This window comes from Cupressus sempervirens, chromosome 9 (assembly GCF_028749045.1).
Source record: "Cupressus sempervirens isolate cs-2001-9-10 chromosome 9, ASM2874904v1, whole genome shotgun sequence".
In the NCBI taxonomy this organism is placed as follows: domain Eukaryota; kingdom Viridiplantae; phylum Streptophyta; class Pinopsida; order Cupressales; family Cupressaceae; genus Cupressus; species Cupressus sempervirens.
In genome coordinates this window covers 351,906,657-351,927,310 of record NC_143126.1, presented here as the reverse complement: position 1 = coordinate 351,927,310, position 20,654 = coordinate 351,906,657, and the positions used below count along the sequence as shown (strand labels likewise).

General features: G+C 35.2%; 1 protein-coding gene across 3 annotated transcripts in view; it reads left to right on the top strand.

The window, feature by feature from the left end:
* LOC149538756 (uncharacterized) overlaps positions 1 to 20,654 on the top strand; it is a 288,434-nt gene that overhangs the window by 124,133 nt on the left and 143,647 nt on the right. For all 3 annotated transcript variants that reach the window (XM_089800082.1, XM_089800083.1, XM_089800081.1), the window contains one exon: positions 7,840 to 7,901. In XM_089800082.1, coding sequence (XP_089656208.1) covers positions 7,840 to 7,901 — 62 coding nt within the window. The remainder of the gene's footprint in view (positions 1 to 7,839; positions 7,902 to 20,654) is intronic.

Here is a 20,654-nt window from a genome sequence, read left to right as displayed (position 1 = left end):
ATCTCCCATTGATAAGCTCTAACTAAAGTAAAAGAGGAAGCCCATACTAGCATACAACAACCTCCTTTATCTCAAAACAGGTTAACAAATTTACAATGTATACACCATGACACTGCATTACCCTCTAGCATATTAAAATGCGGCTACTAACGTATTCTACCACCTATCTTGCAGCGAATCCTTCACCTACACAAGTTATTATCCAGGGTGTCACATGGTGTGATCCTTTCCATCCAACTCTTGTCCACAACACTAGAGCCCACAAACTCTTCCTTGTTCTCATCCTCCAAAACCTCTACTACTGTCATTGTTTCATCCCCAGCCCTAAACTGAACTAGCCTCTCTCCTATTTGATATAGTTCTGCAGCCACCCAAGACCATCCGTTGGGGACCAAATCTAACATTCATTTTGAAAGCAGAACACTTCTGCTCGCTGCATTCGTATGCCTGGGGAGGAGGGAAGATGAGGAGGAGAAAATTGACCCTGAATGGTCTCAGTAATTTCTGTTGTCTGTAACAAGGAAATAACGTGATTTTTTCAATCACTTTGTATAATTAATAATCAATAATAGAAAATTAAATAATCAATAATTTTTTTTAAATACAGGCACAATATTATTTGGCCAACTTATTTCCCTTTGGACAGAGACTAGTATTAATATGCAAATTGTTTGCATAGAGAGGCATGTTGTAATTTAACCATGAAATGCAGATTTTAGGTCAAGTCTTTGGATGAATACCTCGGAAGCCTGAGTGGGTTAACTTATCCCCGAGGTTGGAAGTCGTGAAGAATCACAAGAAGAACATTGACTAATAGATGCATCATTGGCCCAGTAGTACACCGGTTTCTACTTCTCTGTGTGTTGCTGACACTAGCAAAGCAGAGTCGACCCACAGATACACTGATTTCATGAATATGTAGGAGGCATGTTGACTGAGTCAGGGAAGCAGAAGATTTCTGAGTCGGTATTGTGGAATGCATGAGATCTGAAGCAAACATTAGGGGGCATAATCATCACTGACTTCACCAATACTGACTTTATATAAGTGGTCTGTATGCATCACTTTCAAGTAGCCTATTACTGAGTTACCACTTTAGAGGAAGCCATCAGTGATGGCTAGTATGTGTACTGTTGACTGATATTATCATACGTGTATTGTGGACATTGTAGCTCTTTTTGATGTGAGAACCAAAGAATTTAATATCTGAATCTGTGTTAAATTTCCTTCACTGAGCCTGCCTTTGTGTACAGTTTTCATTATTATAAATTGTTGAGTGATTTGTAATACTGCTGTTCATGAGTTTATGTTTTCAATTTGCAATTTTTTGTTGGTCCCAGAATACTTTAAATGTCCTCCAGTTCCCCCTAAAAACGGCTCAGAATTGGCCTCCTGGCCTTAGTCTCTCCCATGTCTGACAGCGATGCTAGACATAGAAGAGATATTAGTGTCAACCCTTTATCTATGGTTGGACTTCAGAAATTCTCAGCATTGCCTTAGTCTCTCCCATGTCCAACAGTGATGCTAGGAACATAGAAGAAAGATCAATGTTAACTTTTAACCCTATATCTATGGTTGGACTTCAGAAATTCCTTTCTCTACACACTCTTCATTGCATGTATTATGGCTTGTCTTAAAATTCACTTCAGGCTTAGTGGCATGTGCATATTCTCCACAATGCCGTTTACAAAATGCCTCTTTGATAGCCACTTGGGGCCTATAAATAATCTGCTCTCTGCAAATATCGTTCACTTCACACACTTGCATCTTGAAAGTTGTAATGCTTCCATTCTTTGACAATAAACATCCATCTTTCCTCTCCATGAAATTCAATTGAAAATGATAATTTTCTGACCTCTAGTCCTCAAAATCTGGAGGTTCACCATCCTTGTTGACAATCATCATTGCTGCTCCCATCATCTCTCTTCTGTTGCCACATTTGCCAACGCATCTGCCATTTTGTTCCCTTCCCTATAGAAATGGCCACCAAAAAATGGTCCACCAAATCAACCTTGCTTTTCATGGAAATTTGAGATTCACCTAGTGGGGTATCAAAGTCCTCCATCGGATACCATTTATTGCTGAGTTGAAGCCTTGTAAATCTTTTGAGACCAGTCTATAGCTTCTTCATAATATCTCTAGAATTAGCTGTTTAGATATTTGAGGTGATCTGTGAGATTTTCTCTCTTATTAGTAGGCAATGCAGCAGCATGGTTTGAGTCTTCCATCAAAGAATATCCATCTATAATCTTAGGGTTCTAAAATATAGCAATGCCTCCCAAGACACCATCAACATTAGCTCCTTGAATATTATAATATTTGAAGAACTAGTTCTTGAATTTAAGAAGCTTGTTAATTAGCACTTTAGTCTTTTTAATGGGCAGCACATTTGATTAATGCTCTTTGATGAGACAGTTTGAAAGTCCTGTTTATAAGGTGTTAGTGAACAGATTTGTCTCCTTCACAAATGCTCAAAAGCTTAACTCCATCGCCCTTCTTTAGAGATAAACAATCCAAAACAGTTGGGTAAGTGGATGGTAATGACTTCCCTTCGAATTTTTAAGAGGTACAGCCCCTTAGAAGATATTCAGTGAATAAATAACTGGATGTCTTTAACCAGAAGACACCAAGGTGCTAACATCTACCCATCAACATGAAGTAAATGTGGTTATTAGATTTACAAACTGAAATAAATGAGAGAAAGAAGATAAAGAAGAAATTTTTTAATGTCCACGAGACTAAACATAGTCTATGGGACAGCCTGTCACTTTGATCAGATCAAGTCTTTTCCAATTTAAAATGACAATGAGGGCCCCAAGCTTCTCAATGTCATTCAAGACGAACAAACAGCCTCAAGACCACTTATTTAGTCTTTCACATTACAAAGAGATCAAGACAAACACATGTCATTCATTCCAGATACATGAGCGATCAAGACTCGAAGATCAAGTAACAAACATGTATGAAGTAAAATAGGACAGAATGGTAATCCTGTGCTTCTAGATTTAGATTGTGTGAGTATTTTTTAAGCCAATGTTTTCGGTCACACTTTGTGAACCATCATCAGGGCAATAGAGCAGTAAGGAGTTGAGAAGTGTGCAGGTTGCAGAGATGGAGGAGACTTAAAAAGAACAGAGGGAAGGAGGGAGAGAGGGAGAGGTACAGAGCGGAAACTGAGGAGAGGAGAAAAAAGATGAAAAAATTGAAAGAAAGGCTAGGAGGGACAAAGACCACAGAGCGAGAGAGGAACAACATAATAAATAATAAAGAAATAACAAAAATAAAATAATAATAATACCTATATTCCTAATACCAAACTAAAACACAACCATCACAATAATATAAGTAAAAATAAATTATATATATATATATAAAAGCATAATGAAATATAAATATAAGAATAAAACATAAGATAAAATAAATAAAAAATTATATATATAATAATGAAAAAATATCATAACAAAATAATAAAATAACTAGAAATATATATATATATATATATATATATATATAAGAAAAATAATTAATTGAAAGAAAATTAGAATACTGGAAATTTTTTTCGCAAATAATAATATATACTTACATACAAACAAAGAAATAAATAAACAGAATTCATTGAAAAAATGGGAAAAATAAATTATATATATAAAATTTATTTTTACTTTTATTTTACTCTTATATATCCTTATATATATATATATTTATATTTTACTTATTTTTCCCATATTTTCAATGAATTCTATTTATTTATTTCTTTGTTTGTATGTAAGTATATATTATTATTTGCAAATTTTTTTTCTAGTATTCTAATTTTCTTTCAATTAATTATTTTTCTTTTATATATATATATATATATATTTCTAGTTATTTTATTATTTTGTTATGATATTTTTTCATTATTATATATATATATATAAATTTATTTATTTATTTTATCTTATATTTTATTCTTATATTTATATTTCATTATGCTTTTATATATATATATAATTTATTTTTACTTATATTTTACTCATATATATATATATATATATATTATTGTGATGGTTGTGTTTTGGTTTGGTATTAGGAATATAGGTATTATTTTTATTTTATTTTTTCTATTTCTTTATTATTTATTATGTTGTTCCTCTCTTGTTCTGTGGTCTTTGTCCCTCCTAGCCTTTCTTTCAACTTTTTCATCTTTTTTCTCCTCTCCTCGGTTTCCGCCCTATACCTCTCCCTCTCTCCCTCCTTCCCTCTATTCTTTTTAAATCTCCTCCATCTTTGCAACCTACACACTTCTCAACTCCTTACTGCTCTATTGCCCTGATGATGGTTCACAGAGTGTGACCTGAAATGTTGGCTTAAAAAATACTCACACAATCTAAATCTAGATGCACAGGATTAGTTCTATGAATTGTGGAAATGCATTTACAATTAAGGATAGAATGGTGTTCAAAGAAAAACTAAAATAACTCAAAGAGTATCGTCAATTAGATGTAAAATATCCAAAACTCAAAGATTTGACATACATATATCTCTTTGCTTTGAACACACAAAAAGGTACTGCAAATCATATTGCCTCTACCCTTAAGTTACATTTTAGAACAAAATACTCATCTCCCTCACTTTGATTACAATCAGGAAACTAAAGATCTCCCCTCCAGCCAAAACCTCATGCCTGGAAAAAGGAAAAGAACCCCTGCTCTCTCTCTCTCTCTCTCTCTCTCTCACTCTCTCTCTTACACACACACACACACACACACACACACACACACACACACACACACACATATTTAAATGATTAATACCAAAAAACAATTTTAACATCATTGATATGATTTATTTATGCATTAAAATGTTGGTTTATAAAGTTAAATATTAGTGTAGGACTTTAATTATGTATGAAACATTTAAATATGAAAAGTCCATTTGTTTATAAATACATTGGAGGCATAGAATGTAAATGGGGATAAAGATAAAGGAAAAGTGATTTTAAGTGACATGAGGGAATATTAAAGGAAAAACATTCGCAGGAAAATAGTAGGAAAAAAGCAATCACGAGAAAATAGGAGTAAAAAGACAAATCCCCCAAAAATAGAGAAAGGGGAAAACTGATTTTTGTTTACCGTATGGGGTAAATAGATTAATGCATATAGATAATGAACAAAAACAGCAATACTCCTTTTATTATTTGCATATATGCCGAAGAGATTACATAGTGCGTATGGGGTAAATAGCTTAATGCATACAGATAATGAACAAGAACAACAATACTCCTTTTATTATTCGCATATATGCTGAAGAGATTACATAGTGCTTTCAATGATGATTACAACCATAATCCAAAGTCCATTCCAGACAGTGTACATATACCATTTCGAAGGGGTTACTAACCCTGTCGACTATTTTATAACCTCACTGACAACATGCTAATCTACCCATCGGCTATTTTATAACTTTACTGACAACATCATGCCCCCCAAAAAGAAAAGTTGTATCCGGACGACAATTACAAAATATCCACTCGTGTCGCTTTCTCTGCTTCCAATTCCTGCGTACACTGAGCCAAGTGTCGTTGAACTGCCTTCAACTGGATGATCAGCTCCTCTCGAGCTCTCCATGCATCCACCAAGACAGCTTCACGTCCAACACCTACTCCAAGTGCCTCAAAACGTATCACCCCTCTTGAAAGGCTTACTCTAGTGCGCTCTCTACCTCTGGTACACAGATTCTCTATGCTTGCAGCAATTCCAGGTCTCATCAACTGGTCACACTTCCCACGACTGATAACTGCACCGACTGGGGGTCTAGCAGGGTCGAGGGGTGGTGCCCTCGCTGCCAAGACCAAATTAGCACTCTTAAACTCACACAAAGTCCATGGAACACACCATTTTTGTGATTTTCTTCCGATCCCACACTCTTTTTGGCAATTGCTTATGTTTTACTACCTGTTTATGTCTTTCCCTTCCCTTGGGCATCATGTGTTATTCATTCTGAACATTTTTGATTTGTCATCGTTTTTTTTTTTTTTCGCTCCTTCCTCTATATCTTTTTGCTATATAGCTACATCCTCTGTGTCATTCACCTGTGCTATAGCTTTTTACTGTGTTGTGTATGGATGTTTTTAATTGTTGTAGGGCCATACGGCCTCCCTCACTTCCTCCTTTCAACCAACGGTTTATTAATGCATTCAGATAGTAGGCAAGAATATGTAAATACAGAAGTACTCCTTTTATTATTCGTATATATGCCAAAGTAATTACATAGTGCTTCCAATGAAGATTACAACCATAATCCAAATTCCATTTCGGACGATGTACATATGCCATTCCGAAGTGGTGACTCAACCCCGTTGGCTAGTTTATAACCTCACTGACAACATGCTAATCTACCCATTGGCTATTTTATAACTTTACTGACAACAAGTTTGTTTATCCCACATTGGTAAGATGAGTGAATGAGCTCTCATGAGAGCATAATAAAAGATTTCGAAGAGCTCACTTTCAGGAATGCTAGATGAAATAAGAAACTTATGAAACATTGGAGAGATCTTCTATAGGGTTTGTGAGGTGGAAATCCCTCATGAATTACATTCTCTTCACTGTTGAAAGATACAATCAGGAGAATCAATGAGCAATATAATTTGGGGAATTCATTTGGAGTTAACTTAAGGTTACAAATGTAACAAATAAGACATCTCAGATTTTATTTATCAGATATAGAGTTCAAATCCTTCAGCAGATCTGTGCATTTAACAATTAATACAAAAATATTGTTATTTTTATTTGGTGTTTGAATTTTGTTAGAGACTTGTGCAGCAGCTATGTGTTGGTGGTTGTTTAATTGACCCTCCTACTTGTTTAATACGTTAAATTTCTTTGTAAATTGGTATGCATATTGTTACACATGATTTTGTAGGGTATTATTTAATGGTGGTGTCTCCTCATTGCTCTATCAATATTTTAGGGAAACTTGGCCATATGCTGGCCCAGTTGGTATGTTGCCAAACAGGGACTTCCATCCTAATTTGGAAAACAGATCAAACTATTTAGCCACAAGCAGAATAGCTCACCGGGGCTACTCAGTCCACACGTACACTAGCACAGTGACAGTTTGAATCTTGGTAGCTGCCACAACACCACTGTGTCTAATCAACACTCCATGCCTTTAATGAACTTGTTGCCTTATTTTTAACATATTATGAATATAAATATAAAGAATTTCTGTCTTATATGAAATCTGTATTTTTGAATTAAGAGAAACTAAAAATGGAAGTACTCAGGAAGATGGTAGAAAATTGGGATTTAATTTTACTAATAAAGATTTGAAGGAACAAAGTGGACCAAAAAATGTTTAGCAGCTTTAGTACAACTCTCAAGTTAAAAATCACTAATAGATCAACTCATATAATGGATTTTTTCATATATAATGTATTCTTATTTATGAGATAGTACTTGTAAGATAAATTCTACAATTGTTCTCTGATGCTCATGTTGATTGTTTGAATCATTTTTTAACACGGTTAGAACTAGTTGGAATCAAACTTTGAATGCACTTTTGATGGTTTCTAAATGAATTAGGGTCTGCCATACAACTTTTGTCACATGATCATTTACCATTAAAATGATAACTCTTTCGCTACTGTTACAGAATTATTGTGTTCACTTACTGTGAAGTATTAGCTACAGCATGCATTTTCTAACCATTCCTACATCTTCCTTTGCATCAATATTGTCGTCATAATATATCCTGTATGGGGATAAAATGATGATTGTCTGTTTGCTGTTCATGAATGACTCCTATGGTAATAGGATTTAATTCTCAAAGTTATTATGTTTATTGTCATGGATGTAGATGATTCGTGCGAGAAGTGGACACTTGCTTGTTCGACCATTGATTAATGGTAAAGATATTGGGTATGCCATTTTATCATATTTGTGTTGTATGATCTAATCATGCAAATCAAAATTGAGAAATGACATTTGTGCTTATTTGTCTGTGCAAGTCAGCTTAATTATCACATGTTTAGTGAGTAATAATTGAAAGCAATGCACTGCATGTGTGAACATTATTCATAAGTTTGATAATGAGGATGATCATATGCATAAAGGTTATCTGAAATGTTGTTATTGAACAAACCCTTATCACAGACAAAGAAATATTAGCATATGTAATAGTTGACGACTAATGCAAACCTTCACATTGATCATGTGTTTTCATGTTGGATGTAGATATGTATAATGGAAGAAATGACAATGGGAACATGTTACTTCCATGCCACTATGCTATTTTAAGAGTGAACTTGGTCACATGTGAATATTTGTACATTTCTAGGCTAGCTGGAGTATGTCACAAAGTCAAAGACTAGCACTCCATTCCTTTTCTGGAGCATGCCATCATCATGTATGTGCATACCTTTAGCCTATGCTAAGCTGCGACAAGTGTCAGAAGTCTATGTCATCAATCCAAGAGACAAAAATGGCGGTGTATTAAATTCATGGTCTCTTATATGAGAAACCCTGTGCTTGGAAATCCTTATTTTCAAAAACAGCATGTGAGACACAATCTCTCCTAATTAAGGGAAGGCTTCCCCATCTATTGTTACTGAAAAAAACCTATAGTAAACTCAACACCTAAGTTTCTGTACACTGCTAATTCTCAGGGCGTTAGATGTACCATACTCCTTTTAGAGTTGGTGTTCTTGCATCATATTCTTTTATTTCAGACTACACGTTTCCATGTTAACAATAATCTTTTGAGTACAATTTAGCATAGTTAAAACAAGAAGCTTGTAAGTGACCCGTTGGCTCACACTATAGCAGTGCTGAAGACATTTTTTTTTGGTTTTTGCCAAAAAAATGTTTTTTTTGTGGCTTTTTCAGTGTGTCTATATATATATATATATATATATATATATATCTGTGTGTGTGTGCATGTATGCTAAACTAAGAACATGAAATGAACAACAAATAATCCTTGCAACTTTGAATTTCAATTGCAATATAATGTAGTTGCAGTTACGATGACTAATTTATTTAAGCAAATGAAATTTTGAGAAATATGAGACACCACCTTCAATTTTTGCAGAATATAAACAAAATAATCTGCAAGGTGGTTGGGACTTGGGAATGCCACCTAAAACTTGTGAATGCAGCCTGTGTAGTGCTGGTACAACACGCTCTGTCTGCTAGGAACCCAAAGGCAGGTCTTAGGAGGAGATCACAGCTCTTCCTAGCTGCCCAAACAGTCACTAACAGCCTCTTTATTTGATGAAACAAATGCCCAATGCTGCTTCAGATATTGCAGCGATTAACCTTAGGAGTAAATGCCCAAACAAGTGATGAATTCCTTCACTTTTTCTTCAGCTATAGCATTAATAATTTCTCATACATATGAAACCCTCTTTGGACACTGCTTCTCAGATTAAATAGATATCAAAATGCCCTCTTTGGATGCCAATACTATACATATGGTACTTAAAATGCTGGTTATAAAAAGATATATTGCATTATAAGATATATTGATGTAAAAGAGTAAATACTTGAGCATTGCATTGAATTAGAACATCGAACATTGAACATAAATAGTCAAATCAGCAAATAGTTAACACTGGGACGTCTCTCCATTTTTGATGGAGGTGGTGGAATTTGGTGGTTCCATTGGGGATGGGGGAACGGAGTCCATAAGTCCCCACCCCAGTGCATCCTCGTCCCTTGTGCGTGGGGTAAAAAGAGGGGAATGTGTCCCGTGTTACTATGCTAACACCTCAACAAGGGCACAAAAACTAACAACTCAGAAATTCTCAGAAGACTACAAAAGCAAATAGATAATCTAATAATCGGATGCTTTTTCCTTTACAATGAGCCCATATTTATAATCCCCCAAAGACATTTGTTTCCCAAACAGAACTTCACTTAAGAAGTTTCACCAACACAACATCACTTTAGAACATATAATAATAAAGTGATAATAATATAAACTTAATAAATAATTAATAAATATGAGCTCACTTAATAAATAGCCTCATCTGTTGTAGGTGATGACCAATTGCCAGCGTCACCATCTGCACTGCCAAATATGGAAACTACCAGAATTATACTTCCTATAAATAGTTAGTCCACTACTGGGACCCCCAAATCATCTGGTCAGCTCACAAGGGTCACTATAATGAACTGATTCAATCATCTGCTGAAGCTCGCGAAAAATGGGGACACTACATTCATTGTACATATTCACATCATAAATGTCATCTTTCATACCCAATTGTGTAAAGGAATTAGGGGCAGGACTATGCTCAAAAACAATTTCATCACACAAAGAATTCATACCATATGTAGAGATCATTAAGTTTGGACCAATATATGCATCAACGCTCAGAAAACATGTCGAGTCATCATCATTGGCTGATTGGACATTCTTCTCCAATGCGTTATCAATATTCCCATCAATAGCACTAGTGCAGGCAGCCTCACAAGAACCTTTACCTTCATGCTACCTATCAATAAAACTGTGCCATATTTAACATCTTTCACATGATCATGAGATGGCTGCAAATCACTGGTAGTGGGTAGCTCTCCTTTTTCAAAACCACCTATAACCTGTGTAGTACATTCCGTTTCATTGCCTTCCAAGTCATGTTTAGAATTTTGTTCACTTATAGGCTGATTACTGTCTGCTGAAACTCCGCATACAAATTTTGCACCTATCTTCTGCAAGAAGATCCTGGCCCAACTTCAGGTACTTCTTCTTTGCCACATCTTCTTGTTTTGAAGCTTTTGATGAAAGTCCATAATCCATAAAGGGTGAATCTTTCTGAGCCTGATGATGGAGTTTGTTATACTCGCACACATATCGAGTATTTCAGTTCTTTCATCGGGCTGGGAGTTGTGGGCTAATTTCAGTTGTAACTTAATAAGATCTTTCCTGATTTTTCCCAAGCTATGTATTTTTCCCATCCGTAGAAAAACAAGGTTTGACTACACTTTTCCCCCTTAAACTATAACCAAACTGTCAAAGAGACCGATCTGATAGTTTTGCATTCAAGGATCTCAGTGTGGATTAACCAGTAGACTAATATTTTACACAAAACTTTACTGACATTTTATGAAACAGTGTGCTTGTAGAGTGCTATAGTTTTCAATGCAATATACATAATGAACTAGACAAGAAAGGAAGCAAACTCAAATGATTGAATTGAAATGCAAGGTTTCCTTGTTCCACATTAAAACTGTACAGTAGAATGCTGTTTACAAAATAGCACTGTGGAACCTGATGGAGCCCTTAATTTTTTGCAAAATTCAGGGCCTCCATTTATGATGTGGGAGACTTATAAAGTATTATCGCTTGACAGATATATTTATTATTATCACCAGATATTTCTGATTCATCCCATTTCAATAGCTTAATTCTTTACCAGTACTCTGCTAATAAACAGAGTTGGATATCATTAATACAATTTCAGAGCCTCCATTTAACAAGCAGAGGGAGAGATGGTAATGAACAACATAAATACAGTAACATTCTCAATATTAGAAGCAACACAGAATATGACTCCCTGCACTTACATAGGCGACTTCCGAATTCATGCTGCAACCTATATAAGCATTGTATTGTAAAGACAACAATCTGATTAGAAGAGTAATCTAGCTGTAAAAAATTCAGAAATGATGAAGGGAAGATGTGTTTATAACAGTGATAAATACTTCTATGCTAAACCATGGGAAAAGTATGATTGAGTACACAATGGAATAAAGTCCATGGTAGTGCTTATTGCAGTAATATGTATCAAAATCTGGATGACGATATTATGGAGAAGACCGTGACTGAAGGCAATAGCGATGGAAGGGCAGATATCCATGTCTGAATTTCATTGAAACGGCAATAGGAAACAATATGCTCATATTTGCAAATCCACGGGAGGAGATATATTAAGGTAGCAATTCTGATAATAAAAAAAGCCGATAAAATAAGCTCAAATGTTATCGGGAGGTGCCTGTCTGTGCTTTGAAGATGTTGTCAATACACATATAATAAACAATAGCAGCAAATATATGGTGCACAAGAGGGCTATGGAATGAACCCATACAGAAACAATTCTTTTGAGTCTCACCCTATGATGTCGTCTGAAGTTGTCCAGTTTCAAAGAAATAAATAAAAGATTAAACAACTAATTGCAACACCATTCAGCAGATGCAGCGATACTGTTGCACAACTAACATACTCGCGATAAGTGGTGGAAATTCATAGATGTAAAGCACAAATTTGAAGCATTTTGAATCAGATTTTGCATTGGAAAATATCCAGTTTCAAAGAAAGAAATAAAGGATTAAACAACTAATTTCAACACCATTCAGCAGATGAAGCGATACTGTTGCACAGCTAATTTACTTGCGATAAGTGGTGGAAATTCACAGATGTAAAGCACAATTTTGAAGCATTTCGAATCAGATTTTGCATTGGAAAAGGCCCAATAAAACATGAAGCCATCAGCGAGAACCATGGATTGCATGAATTATGTAACCGATACTTTTAAGTAGCGTAAGAAGAGGATAAACGAATGTCATTATCATTTCTCTAAACATACGGCAATGAATATATTTAGTATACATGTACCCATAGAGCGGTATCACCGGAAAGAACAAACATGTAAGCTATAGAAGTAGAAAATTACAATGTCCTTAAGGATAAAAGAGATGTCCGTGGCATAAGGAGTCTTCAATGTCTGTGGATATATGAATTTTGAGAGTCAAAGGGGCTTCCACGTTCTACAGAACGAATGACAGAAATGCATATCAATCCATTTGGAAGACATTCGACAGGAAGAATAACATGTATCTGCTGCAGAGGTTGAAATAGCATGCCTTCCATATGCTAAAATGCCAGAGGACTAGTTACGTGGACTAGTACTTGGATAGATAGCAATGGGCAGCAAAAACAGTTTGCCGACAAGAAAGTTGAATTTTTAGAAGGAATTCCTATTATGTGTTTAGTGAATGAAAGTTTAAAAAAGAAGAGCCCGTTCAGAAAATGCTCGTGTATTGTATTTTGAATAGTTAAAAATGAATAATTATTAAACAAAAGGATATGGCTTTTCTTTTTGAATTGTCACCTCCTTCTTTGAATAGAGTATAAATGGAGAGTAATTTCATTAAAATGAAAAAAAACATATTCGACATTCAAAGGAGACATTTCAAAGAGGAAATATTTTATATTCATTTGTACGGAGGAATAAGGAGCAAAAAGATGACTTTGTAATATAAACTCATATATTATATTTTAATGATAAATAAAAACCCTTTTTTCTTTTTATTTATTTAAAAGGGCATGAAGAATTAAACTGCAGTTCATTAGTTCTTTATAACCATCTTTAAATTCTGTACATAGTTTAATATCAGATAAGTAGACATGGTCATTTAGCATCTTAAATGTTATCATCATAGATATAGTGAAATATCAAATTGTTTCTGTATCTGTGTCTAGTTTGTCCCACTACCTGAACCAATCTAAGACTGTGTATATATTTGATCTGTCGCATTTTGATTATTAAATTGTTAACAGTATATGTGCATAGAATTTTATAAAGTTGTACGCGAAAATCTTCATTGTAGTTGACTTTGTTGCCCAAATATAAAAAGCACTGATCTTTTAAATCATTGAAGTATTATTGGATTTATATTTGAAATCAAAAAATTTATATCTTCCTTCTTACAAGCATCAATTCCATTATTGACAAACCTTATACAAAACATTCATTTCAAGCTATCACATTACTCCATACTAATCGAGTTCAAGGACTTTGCCAACCAAAGAACTCACCAAAGCTTAAATTTGCTATAGAAAAGCTTTGAACCAAGTAGTCGACATTTGAGGTGAAGGTCTACCTGCTTGGGTGTAGCGGAGCCTAAAGTGTAAGAGAATCAAGGTGGTTCTCGTTCATTGGCCAAAATTGATTGTGAAATCCTATAGGAGAATTGATAGGCTCTTGGATTTCCAATCTGCGATTTTGGGAACTGTTACTAATTTAACATACCTCCTAAATTGCTATGTTATGCTTGCCGTTATAATAAGCTAGGTGTTTTAAGTTGCTAAGCATACAAGAAGGTACAAAAATCAATAAACAAGAAAAATTGATCATTTCTATTCAAGATACAAGTACCAAAACAATACATTTTATTGAGATATTCAAAACTGTTTTGATAAGGTACAAAGTGTTCAAATTTTAAACCATACTTAATACAATGCATTCAGATACCACACAAGCATTCTTAGCTCCTAACATAATATTTGAATAAACACATTGTATAAATATAAAAGTACTGATAAGATAAAGGGAAAGGCCTCCATTGCCTGAATGGAAGGATCATTGTTCTAAATGTTGAAGTTTTGAGCCCGCATTTCCATCTGGGAATAGACCTGCAAAAAAAAAAAAAAAAAAGAGGGTTAGTTCATACGGATTGAGCAATGGAAATCTTTCCAATTATCTCTACACTACTTAGCGTTCCTACAATATGGTTATTTAGATAACTATATTAAAAGATGTAAAGGCAAGAGAGATATCTAAAAGCAAAACAGGTTTTATGCTAATACGTTTATTTCATGTGCAGATACAGGTATAAAGTTTGAGGTTGTTGAAAGATTTTGCATAAATTACATGCATGAAGCCTTTCGACCGAATCATGTAGAAGCCAAAACTAAAGGGCTAAGGAGACTATCGAAAGGACATGCATAAATTACAAGCGTGAAACACATAGCAGAGGATTCAAGACACGAGGAGATTGTCAAACAAACATGCATATGTTACATGTATGAAACCTTTCAATTGAATCATGGAGGAATTGGAGCTCTACAAGTATACAATCGGGGATAAAGTTTTCAAGCATGAACAACAGAGAAGATAACATTAAAAAATAAGAGAGAAAAAACACTGAATGCTACAGCCAAGCTCATATCAGTAAAAGTGCAATAGCAGGCAGATTTTCAGCATTCTAGAAAAGGAATGAGATAGAATAACCTTTTATGAATTGCAGATTTTATGACAGCATCAAGAATGTTTTCAATATAATCTTCGGAATCAATTAAAACCAGTTTTAGCTACAATAAATTATCTAAGAACATGCATTTTTTGAAAGGGGGGTCTTATGGAAAAAATAGCATTTAACTTGTTCTTGACAATGAAGCATCAAAAAGGACAAAATAATTTGATAGAATTTGAGTGGTTACAATGGTGACCTGTTATTAGTAGAAGGTAAGGTAGATGTAATTTGTAACAGTTCTTAGATCTCTTTCACCGTGGATAAAAAAGAAGAAGAAGAAGAATCTTTTGTTTATTTAGAGAACACTAAAATTGGTATGAAAATTGTTACATTTGTGTCTATCAACAATAAATCCATAACTGAAGTGGTAATAGCTTCAAAACAGATCACTGCATTCAATAAAGATACAACTCAGCCATACAAAGGTCATGTGGACTGTAAAGAGATTATCATGTCAAAATGTGAAGAAACAAAACAATCTCTTGCCCTGGAAGCTTGCCACAATACAAATAACCTTTTTTTGAAATGCAGATTTAAGAACAGTTACAGCAAGCATCAGTAACCATACCCCATATACAACTTGCAAAATGACGGCATTCATCATCAGCATCATGAAATGGAGTCTCACATATATAACAGCAAAAGAAATGGAGAAGATGCTACAAGTAAATAATGATTTCTAGCATAAAGAACAACAGGATATAATTGTATAAGTCATGATGCTCAGCTAAAGTAGCTACGGTTTCAAATACATAAACATTCATCTACAACAAATATCTAATTGAGAAGAAATACCAGCAAAACATGGTGTTCAAAATAACTTACAGCAGAGTAAGCCTTAAAACTGCAATGAAATAGAAGAGAAGCATCCGTGGCATGTGATATTAACCAGAAATAACAGTCTCCATTTACAGCTCCAAAGGAGAATGACCAGCAAATAAAGGAAACCAGTAACATCATAACCACCGAGCATTCACAGCTTCAGCTACAACAAAGAAGCGTCTACCATTCACGGATTTTGGAGAGCCACAAAATCAGCAAAGAAGAAATGCTAAGTGAAGAAATACAGATGGAGTCACGGCATGGAGAAATAACCCAGTAGCTCACAAGTAGATAATGAAGATAATCAACAGCAGAGCCATCCATAACTAGCAGGAACCCGTGAATAAAGATAACCCTCATTGTGTCCAATGAAACTCACGAAATGAAGGTAGAAACTCATGGCTAGTGAAATGGAGCCATGAACTAAATAAAACCAGCAGATATGGTGTCCAAAAGCCATGAGAAGAAGGAAATAAATCACGGCATCCAGGCATAAAAGAAGCTCACATCCTCAAACAATAGGAACCCATAAATGAAAGAAATAAGAAAAAATGTTGAACCATAGCCACGACAAGGAGAAGAAAAGAGGTCAAACAAATATGCTAGACGTCCAACCCATGAAATGACAATAGATTCATGTTTTCCGACACTCAAACCATAGGAACTTGTGAAATAAAAGAAGCTCATGCATCAATAGTCCAGAACAAACAAAAATGGAGTTCACAAGCCATGAACTAAATAAAACCAAGAAGATTCATGGCATCCAACATAGCAAAGCAAGCAGAAAATCACAAGGAAGGACTTCTCCATTGGCGGCTAGGGTTTGAACCCTCTATTTAGCCCTTCCAAAATCAGAGTATTCAAAATGAGGAAAATGACTATACTTTCTCTTTTTTGATAGCCACTCAAACATTTTTGATAAAATTTTGGGTCCGTCCTCAAGAATTTGGAAAATGAAATAGCATAATAGTTTATTTATTAACATTAGAGTCATGTACATGTTAGTTTATTTATTATTATGTTATTTTGTTTAAAGAATTATTATTATTATTATATTAATTGGTGTCTTACAAAAATCAATTAATTAATAATGATTTTTACTTAAACAAAAGAATTTATTTATTATTATTTGCATCAAATATGTAATTAATATTAATAAATGGATAAATAAATCAATGTATTAATGTTAAAGTTAAAAGCAATAATAATAAAGAGGTTAAGAGGGAGTTAATATATTTTTTAAATGCCTAAATGCAAGGGGAAAAGTTCAGTGGCTATTTTCGAACTCACAAGTCGAACTTTAGAGTGTGGAGTCAAATATGGAGCTATTTTTGGCGGCCATCTCTAGGGGACCAATTTCACCCTCCTCTAGCGCCTAGTTCGCATTAACTTCTCCCACTACTACGGATTTCAAAAAGTCATCAATCTCTCTCCTAAATGGGTATTCCTCCATCTCTACTCCTTCCTTAGCTTCGACAGTCATCACCACAGGTGTCTTAACAGTCTCTTCCACCTTACCTTCTGTCTTGTCCTCAACTTTCTTACTACCAGGACAGTCTTCCATAATTTCAACTTCGATTTTCTCAGGAGAGGACGAAGGTTCCCTGACCAAGACAGAGTCCTCAACAATGCCTGGCGAATCCACATTCTATTTGTCCTTCATAGAAATGGAAGAGCAAGCCGACAACACATGTCCAAAGCAACCACAATTTTGGCAATACAATCCTGCGTTCTCATATTCTATCAGTTGGACACTTTTCCCCATTTAGTGGACAACGTGATTGTGGTCAGGAGAGTCCAATTAATGGTGATGTTCATATAGAATCTAGGAAAAACAAGTCTATATTTAAGCGAAGTTACTTGGTCAGTAGTGACAAAATGTCCAAAAGTTTTTCCAATGTATCTTAGGATCTTTTCATCCAGAACTCCAACAATAGTCCAGGTAGGTGGACCCAAAACAGGACTAGGCTCTGAAGCTCTTGAGTGACATCAAAGCTAGGGTGCCATTTAGCCAGTGCCAGGCAGTGTTTACCATAGTACCAGGTCCTAGATAGGACGACCGCCAGGTCCTTCGCAGAAGTCAAATGAAAGCAGAAGAGACCACTGGGCATTGCCGAAACACTAACACTTCCCTTCCCCTTCTATTTCTGGACGACCCATTTCTTCGTCATCTCAATTGAAGGCCTGAAGGATATAAACCTACCCACAACACAATGTTTGAGGGAGGCAGTAGCATTGTCCACAACATTGTTCGGGAAAGAGATTTCTGGTCCCGTAGCTCCGTGGGTGACCATGGGAGCCTCAAGTTTGGTGCTTCCCACCTATTCGCCCACGAGGACATTCTTCCACCCATCTTGGGGGGGTGGGTGGGAGGAATAGACTCGGTGGACCTAGCATCAATACGAGTAGAATCAACTCCAGAACTCGACAAGGGGGGTTTAGAGGTGCTTGCCTGACCCAACGCTACAAAAAACATAGGGGAATCTTCTCTGCAGAGATCCAACACCATGTGCAGGTCCTTGCACACTGAGGCATCGAGCATGCTTGGGCCCTCCAAGGCCATGGCAGTTCAAAATTCAGATCAAGGGGGAAGCGGGAAAGTTGCAGAGTGGATAGGATAAGTCTTGTTGCAGAAAAATTAGAATGGATCGACCAATCCAATCCTACTTCAGGGCCAATATTGACGTTTCTCTACTCAGGAATGACCCCAAACATTAATGATAAATGTCGGCTTTCAGAATATAATATCCATGACCTATGAGGATTAAAACGACTTCGATATTCATAGCAATGCAAACTGATTTTTGTCTTCAACAAAACTTCTTTGTAGTATAATTTTCTTAATTTCAACATCCATCATTAGTGCAAGAAAAGAATTACTCTTTGTAGCTAACCAAAGCGCATTTCTAACGTTTAATTGTCCAAATACCTCATCATATTACAAATTAAAGCCTATAGCAATGTAGGCACAGCTCGACACAACATTTCTTTCCAATATATAGATCCACTTGAAATAGACTGGGGCCCACAAACCATTTGGAAGTAATATGGCTTTAATTAATAAATCATTCCTGAGGTCCTTATGTCAATACCATTGAAATATTGGTAGACAAAGAAATTTCCTTCCCGTCAAGGACTTCATGTTTGGTCTCTGGTAGTTAATACAAATGTATAATTTTTCTTTTCGATCTTGAGATACTTGTCACTCTAGCCAACAATAACTCTACTTCTGGAAATTGTTTCCCAATGTTGTTCTAAAACACAAAATTTGTTCACAAAAAAATACATTCAACTCTCGTGGATTTGTCAGGGATTCCTGTGAATGCTTGGCATGGTTGTTCAAGATCCAATTTGTTTCTTGTTGATTCAAAATGACTTGGGAAAACTTCAATCACCAAAAGCGTAGGGATGCAAGATTCCAATGCTTCTACATTCTTTTACTTCACCATGCTGACCAGAAATCCAATATGATTAAAAAATATTTCAGTCTAAACACTTCAATCTCTGTTAAGAACTCACCAAAATCACTGTAAAAACTAGGATACTAACTGAGGATTTCCTCAAAACCTCAAAACTGAATATTTTCAAATAAAATATTGTTTGATTCACCAAGACAGAGAAATTATTTCAAATCGTAAATCTCACAACCCTACAGGTTAATAGGATGCATGACTCTAATACCACTGTAATATCTCTAACTTGATATTTTCGCCAAATCTCATAACCATTCTAGGAAATTTTAAATAAATAATTTCATGCAATTCATTTCAGATTTCATCAGCAAAAAGCCATTATAACCAGATAAACAAAAGTCTCAAAATGTTATTGCAATAAATCTCTAGAAAAAATACATTTTTGGAAATAATCTGTCATTGAAGTTATTTACCAAACCGACCAAGAAATCCAATTGGAGTTGCATAAAATACATCAAGATTGGATATGAAAAATATGAATTTGAAGCACAATGTGAAACACCTATATGATGTCTCCAACCAGCAATGGGTTTCCATCCTCTCACCTGCGGAAAGTTGTAGCTTTCATAAACTCTCCAAGAGAGAAGAAATTCAATAACATAAACCAAGTATGCTGAAATGAGATCCTCCTTTTAAACACAACTTGGTGACCATTCACATGCCCTCTTCTGACTAGTACTTTTCTTTTTAAAATAATACTTTTTCTCACTAATGAAATAAAGAATGCGTAATAATAAAGGGACCTTGAGTAATATGAACTTATTTTATAAAGCCTCTTTAGTAATAAGTCAATTAAATCTCGAGGCATTAAAATCACTAATTAGATGGACTTGGCTAAGCATGTGTGATAGCTTGCTGGAAAGGTCTTGATGAGACACTCCTAGTTCAACATTGAAGTGCCAAGAATACTGAGCTTGCTGACTTACTAAAAATAGTGTGTTTGGAAACCCCATTGAAACAAGCCCGATTGACCGGTAACTGAAACTGCCTTGACAAAACACAGAGCTGATCCCAAAGAGTACTTAGCCCACGAGACCAAGGCAAAATAGGATAACAACGCAACGAAATTCATTGGCCTAGAAAAGGCGACATGATAGGAAGAGGGAAGAAGTGCACACCCTTACTTGCGAGCTCTCAAATACTTAAAACACCCTAGAGGCTGCCTTAGTGGCATTTCATGAAGCAAAAAATTATATTGTTGAGCTTAATCAGAAATTAAATTTTGCACCCTCTACTTCAGCTCAACATACAAATTTGATAGTTTAGGAGGTTGTAGTATGAGAGTTGATAAGGATGAGTATGAAACATCCACACTCTGTGGGCAAATTGTACTTAGCAATGA